Here is a 6192-nt window from a genome sequence, read left to right on the forward strand (position 1 = left end):
TCTATTACAACATCGCAAAAAGTTGTGTAAAAAAATAAATTATTGACATTCAAATTTCTTTCGATTGTTATGTTTGCTTAAATTATGCTGCTGTACTCCACCTCCTTTAACCACTTTATGGACAAGAATACTCAATTTACGAAAACTACTATTCTAAATAAACCAGTTACTATGAAGATCTTGTCGTTTAAAGAATTTAATAGACAAGTTATTTACACAAATAATAGCATACATACGTGAGTGTATAAGTGTTTTTTAATTACTGTCCACTTAGTGATGTTTTGATGATAACAAAAATAATAAAAATAACTATTTCCGTATCATTTGTTAAGTGTATAGATTAAGTCACAAGATTAAAATTTATATTAATGATTATTCATTTTAAAGTAACATAAATTACAAATATGTCAAAGATGATAATACAAGTGTGTTGAATACAAATAATATTGTTATCAAATAAATAAAGTAATTATGCTGACTAAAAGGGTAAGTTATGATATATCAATTATACAAAGAAAATATAAGTCTATCATTGATCCTTTGATCACAAAGGAAAAGAATGCTTCAATAATTTGACTAAAGACTCTTGTCGATCCTCTGACTCAAAGACCAAAGAAAAAATCTCTAAATGAAACATCTAATAAAGTCAATGATTTAGAAAAAGTCAAATATTTTGATGAGAAAAAAAAGAGAATTAACAAACCAAGGCAGATGCACTATGACTCTGATCCAAAAGCTCTCAATGCGCCCCAACTGGATATGGCTAATGCAAACTCACTCTAATCATTATGTGTCTCACTATTCTAGATAAAGTCAACTATATTAAATCAATCCTATTAGCCTAGAATCTTGAAGAAGTCAACTTCTCAACATCATTTTCTCATCATAGTTGGACTTATCCTTTGATCAAACAAGTGCAATGACACGTTCTGAAAATGTCATCCGTTATTATTCTTGTCGTTTTAAATTAAGATTTGTTGAATCAATTATGAAAATATATATGAATAATTTAGTTTTTGATTCACGATCTCCAACGACACTATTTCCAATGGATATGTCCTTTAGTATTTAAGCAGAAACATTTTAGAAAATTGTGTGTGAATGATGATAAGAAAAAAAAGAAATATTATAAGATTTTCTAAAAAAGATGGAGAAAATCAAAAGAAAATAATTAATGAAATTTCTTTTCAATATAGAGTTCTTAGAAATTGATGTAAATCAATAAATTAAATTGTTTTAGTACACTTGAATTGGTATAAGATTTGAAATGTAATATTCTCTCAACGGGGATTAGAATCCTAAAGACAAACTTTGTGTCAATTAAAACACATACAGATAGGAACTAATATAACTAATATAACTAATATATAACTGATATAACTAATATAACTTTGTGTCAATTAAATGCACTTTCTCCACCTTCATTAGAAGAGTGCATCTAGTTCATTGTAACTTCTCCACCTTCCTCTTTCAAAAACCAATAATAAAAATAATTTGTCGTAACACAAACGACACAAGTCTTGAATAATTACATCATATATACCAACAAACTAAAATAGTTTTTGAGACGATAATCCAAAATATACCAATAAAAAAATACATCGGGGCTATGAGACCTATAAGACATCGCTCATACTCCTGGAGTACTCTTGATTGACACCTATACAAAAGTACTCACACTCCATCTTCATATTCTTTTGATAATTAATCCTTTTGATAATTAATCGGCAAACATTCATTTGTGAACCATTCACTTTGATTTCAAAAAATCTAAAGGTAAACAATGCAACAAGTAAAGGAACTATATTCTATATCATTTCAATTTCCTCAATTATCAATTTGAGAAAAAATATAATAATAATAATAATAATAATAATAATAATAATAATAATAATTTATACCTATAATAATAATGAAACTTTATTTATTCGAGATTTTATTATAATAAATCTTTACTTGTAAAACGTGATAAGGATGCGATTGCAGAAACTTATGCTCTATGTGATGATAGTATAATAAGTGTGAGTTTGCAATTAGCGTATAACAATTTTTTGTTGATTCAGCCAAAGAGGGAAGTTCCTTCTTCTTCAATCTATAATAGTGATAAACTCCTTATAAAAATTTATATGGTAAATAAAGACTACAAACACATCAGCATCATGTTAAGAGGATAAGGTTAATATAACTTCAATTGGTAAAAATACAAACCGTAACATTATTTAGTTATAAGCATTGTTGAGTTTTTTTTTTCTTTTCTCTCCTAAGTTCTCACCACTAGAAATTTTTCTAGTCTTCTCAACATTCTAGAAATTGTCGTTGAGTTTTAAAAATATTCTTACACCTTTAGATACTTTTTATAGGTGAAAGAGTTATTGTCACTATCAGGCTGAGTTATATTAGTTCCTATCTGTATGTGTTTTATTTGACACAAAGTTTGTCTTTAGGATTCTAATCCTCGTTGAGAGAATATTACATTTCAAATCTTATACCAATTCAGGTGTACTAAAACAATTTAATTTATTGATTTACATCAATTTCTAAGAACTCTCTATTGAAAAGAAATTTCATTAATTATTTTCTTTTGATTTACTCCATCTTTTTCAGAAAATCTTAGAATATTTCTTTTTTTTCTTATCATCATTCACACACAATTTTCTAAAATGTTTCTACTTAAATATTAAAGGACATATCCATTGGAAATAGTGTCGTTGGAGATCTTGAATCAAAAACTAAATTATCCATATATATTTTCCTAATTGATTCAACAAATCTTAATTTAAAACGACAAGAATAATAAAGGATGACATTTTCAGAACGTGTCATTGCACTTGTTTGATCAGAGGATAAGTCTAACTATGATGAGAAAATGATGTTGAGAAGTTGACTTCTTCAAGATTCTAGGCTAAAAGGATTGATTTAATATAGTTGACTTTATCTAGAATAGTGAGACACATAATGATTAGAGTGAGTTTGCATTAGCCATATCCAGTTGGGGCGCATTGAGAGCGTGTGGATCAGAGTCATAGTGCATTTGCCTTGGTTTGTTAATTCTCTTTTTTTGCTCATCAAAATATTTGACTTTTTCTAAATCATTGACTTTATTAGATGTTTCATTTAGAGATTTCTTCTTTGGTCTTTGAGTCAGAGGATCAACAAGAGTCTTTAGTCAGAGGCAGTCGATTATTGAAGTATTCTTTTCCTTTGTGATCGAAGGATCAATGATAGACTTATATTTCCTTTGTATAATTGATATATCATGACTTACCCTTTTAGTCAGCATAATTACTTGTTCATTTGATAACAATATTATTTGTATTAAACACACTTGTATTATCATCTTTGACATATTTGTAATTTATGTTACCTTAAAATAAATAATCATTAATATAAATTTTAATCTTGTGACTTAATCTATACACTTAACAAATGATACGGGGATAATTATTCTTATTATGTTTGTTATCATCAAAACATCGCTAAGAGGATTGTAATTAATAAACACTTATACACTGACATATCAGTACAAGAAAAAAAAACGTTTTGCGGCGGTTAAAAAAAGGATTTGCGGCGGTTGTAACCGTTGCAGTTTGATGTTTGCGACGGTTCTGCAACTGTCGCAGATTCGTGCGTCGCGAGGCCAATTTGCGACGGTTTACAAAATTGTCGTTCCAACCGTCGCCAAATTTTGCGACGGTTCACAACCGCCTCTAAATACATTTTGCGACAGTTAGAACCGTCGCTAAAACAAACTCAAATTTATTTATTTATGCACAATTACGACAGTTATCAACCGTCGCTATATTTACTTTGAGGCAGTTTGAACCGTCACAAACCTAATAATTTAAAATAAAAAAATATGATACAATTTTTTTCCTATTTTTAATCAATTAAAATAAAAAATATTCATAAATACCATCCACATAATTTAAATACATAATTAATAACTATTGTATCTAAATCCAATTTATATAATTTTTTCAAAAGAAATAATACCAATTCATACATTGAAGTTAACTAAAACAATAAATAAAGTAGTTTAAATATTCAAAACATTAGTGGAGTAGCTAACAATACAAAACCACTCCATCAAACTTAGAAGTTCATCCAAATATCTAATTAGTCCCTAATGATGTTGTTCCACGATCGTCAGATTGGTGGCTGGACTCAAATGAACGTCTACCATCTATTGGCGATTCTATGTCCATTGCCTGAAGAAAAAAAAAGTATATATTAACCTCAATGAATATTGATAAATATTGTCAAAACTAATTAACTAAATTTATCTTATAGCTATAAGAAATCTTTACACAATTGATATTTTTAATCAAAGACAAACAATTCTCACAAGATTTTTAAATATGTTTGCTATGAAAATAATTTTACCTGTTTGTCTCTAGAATTTTGCATTTGCATCAAGAAAGCAATTTGCTCCTTCAACATATCAACTTCAGAATCCCTTTTCTTAAGTCTATCAATTTCAGCTTGCATTTTCTCCATCTTTTCATTAGCTTCAGAGGAAGACATGGATCTTCCATAGTGAGAAGTAGATGTAGTAATTTGTGACGGTGTTATTCCAAGTCCCATACAACGAACATATCTAGGATGTTCTTTTCCAAACACATTAACAAATGCTTCATTTGGAGAAGGAGTCTTCCCAATTTCAGCTTGCAATTGTTCCTGCGCAAACAGATAAAGCAAACTAAATTCCTCTCTTTAACAGAAATATCTAACTTTGCAACTCACTATTACGAAAACTAACAGTTGCATCTTTGATTTATAAGGTGGTCAATAACAAATAGTTACAAGGCAGTCTGAAAGTGTAGAACATGCTGATATTTGATAACAAGGCAGTCTGAAATTTGATAACAAGGCAGTCTTAAATTTGATAACAATGCAGAATTTTGATAACAAGGCAGTCTGAAATTCCATAAAGTAAAGTGCATAATTTTGATAACAAGGCAGTCTGAAATTATATCAGTGCTGCAAATTATATCAGTTCAACAAATTATATCAGTGCTGCAAATTATTTGTTGGATAAGGTCAAATAAATTATAAACTTAACATATTAATAACTATTTTATAATTTTCCTCGACGAAATTTGAACTTAATATTTTACACTATCAAACAATAATTTAAAAGATTAGGAAAACTGAACAAACTAATAAACTTCTCCAATAACTTATCTACAGTAGGAATCCTCACAATCACATGATCTACTTTTTTCTCTATAAAAGCACACAACATGGTGCATTACCTCAAACATATCAAAACTATTAGCATACACTAATATTAAGCTCTAGCTCCAAAAAAATGGATTCCATCAATTTCTGGTCATTCATTTTACCACTTCTACTCATAACTTTTTCATCAATGACAAATGTTGAAGGGGCACGTGACCTACAAAAAGTGGTTGAAGTTTTCAAAGTTGAGTTGCCACCACTACCTACTCTTCCATTGCCACTTATAGAACCACAATTGCCACCTATTCCAAACTTAGGTGTTCCAATTCCTGATATTCCTGTTGTACCAACTATCCCTCAAATTCCTCAAATTCCAACTGTGCCTCAAATACCTCAAATTCCTAAGCCAGAGTTACCTATTGTGCCTAAACCATAAGTGCCTAAAAATTCAATATTTCATTCTATTTGGCTTGGTTTCTACCAATAGCTTTAGGACTACTATAAACTTTATAAAAAAATAGAGAGAGATAATACATGCCTCAAGCAAAGCATAAACTAATGTTTGTGCTGGTATACCTGACTGTGTACTCCACTGTCAGTTACGTTGATCAACTGCAGAACCCGAGCTGAAATTTCGGCATCTAGCACTTCCTGGGATTCCACGCTACATATAAAAAATTTACAGTGAAAAATAAAATTAAAAACAGGTTGACATGCTTATGCACACTGCCCAGCACTTTTTTGACAATCCACAACATTCCAATAGATGAAAAGGTTAAGAGCCAAAAAGTTTTTACCTACAACCCGTACACTGTTTTATCTTAAGAATTGCGGCTACGATGTGGACAATCCAAGCAAGTTTGTCTTCAATCACAGCGCGGTCGTTGTTATCACTAACCTGTAATCTTGCCCTTTCCTATTCCAGTCATTTGAAAACAGTAAACAAATCAATCTCAAACAAACCAATCACTAACATATGTTATTTACTTCAGTTTATCCATTAAATGCAAA

General features: G+C 29.7%; 2 protein-coding genes and 1 long non-coding RNA gene across 3 annotated transcripts in view; 1 reads left to right on the top strand and 2 right to left on the bottom strand.

Moving 5' to 3' along the window:
• Nucleotides 1–3969: 3969 nt before the first annotated feature.
• On the bottom strand, nucleotides 3970–5245 carry LOC140920479 (uncharacterized). Its single transcript, XM_073368760.1, has 4 exons — nucleotides 5161–5245; nucleotides 4804–4852; nucleotides 4384–4711; nucleotides 3970–4208 (listed from the first exon to the last, which is right to left on the bottom strand). The coding sequence occupies exons 1-4, from the start codon at nucleotides 5243–5245 to the stop codon at nucleotides 4113–4115; spliced, it is 558 nt and encodes a 185-aa protein (XP_073224861.1). The 3' UTR covers nucleotides 3970–4112.
• Nucleotides 5246–5256: 11 nt separating this feature from the next.
• Nucleotides 5257–5653, top strand: LOC101513666 (uncharacterized). The gene has a single exon (XM_004513200.4). The coding sequence runs from the start codon at nucleotides 5312–5314 to the stop codon at nucleotides 5615–5617; it is 306 nt and encodes a 101-aa protein (XP_004513257.1). The 5' UTR covers nucleotides 5257–5311; the 3' UTR covers nucleotides 5618–5653.
• Nucleotides 5654–5732: 79 nt separating this feature from the next.
• Nucleotides 5733–6192, bottom strand: part of LOC113788217 (uncharacterized) — a 1364-nt gene continuing 904 nt past the window's right edge. Inside the window, exons 3-4 of the long non-coding RNA XR_003474716.2 lie at nucleotides 5979–6097; nucleotides 5733–5845 (exon numbers count right to left, since the gene is read on the bottom strand). This is a non-coding gene — a long non-coding RNA (uncharacterized lncRNA). The remainder of the gene's footprint in view (nucleotides 5846–5978; nucleotides 6098–6192) is intronic.

This window comes from Cicer arietinum, chromosome 5, assembly GCF_000331145.2.
Source record: "Cicer arietinum cultivar CDC Frontier isolate Library 1 chromosome 5, Cicar.CDCFrontier_v2.0, whole genome shotgun sequence".
In the NCBI taxonomy this organism is placed as follows: Eukaryota; Viridiplantae; Streptophyta; class Magnoliopsida; order Fabales; family Fabaceae; genus Cicer; species Cicer arietinum.

Coding starts and splice junctions, on each gene's coding strand:
- LOC140920479 (XM_073368760.1), bottom strand. CDS start 5,245: ATGTTGTGTGCTTTTATAGAGAAAAAAGTAGATCATGTGATTGTGAGG. Junction 4,712..4,803: donor CTACACTTTCAGACTGCCTT/GTAACTATTTGT, acceptor TTTCTGTTAAAG/AGAGGAATTTAGTTTGCTTT. Junction 4,209..4,383: donor AAAATTCTAGAGACAAACAG/GTAAAATTATTT, acceptor TTTTTTCTTCAG/GCAATGGACATAGAATCGCC.
- LOC101513666 (XM_004513200.4), top strand. CDS start 5,312: ATGGATTCCATCAATTTCTGGTCATTCATTTTACCACTTCTACTCATA.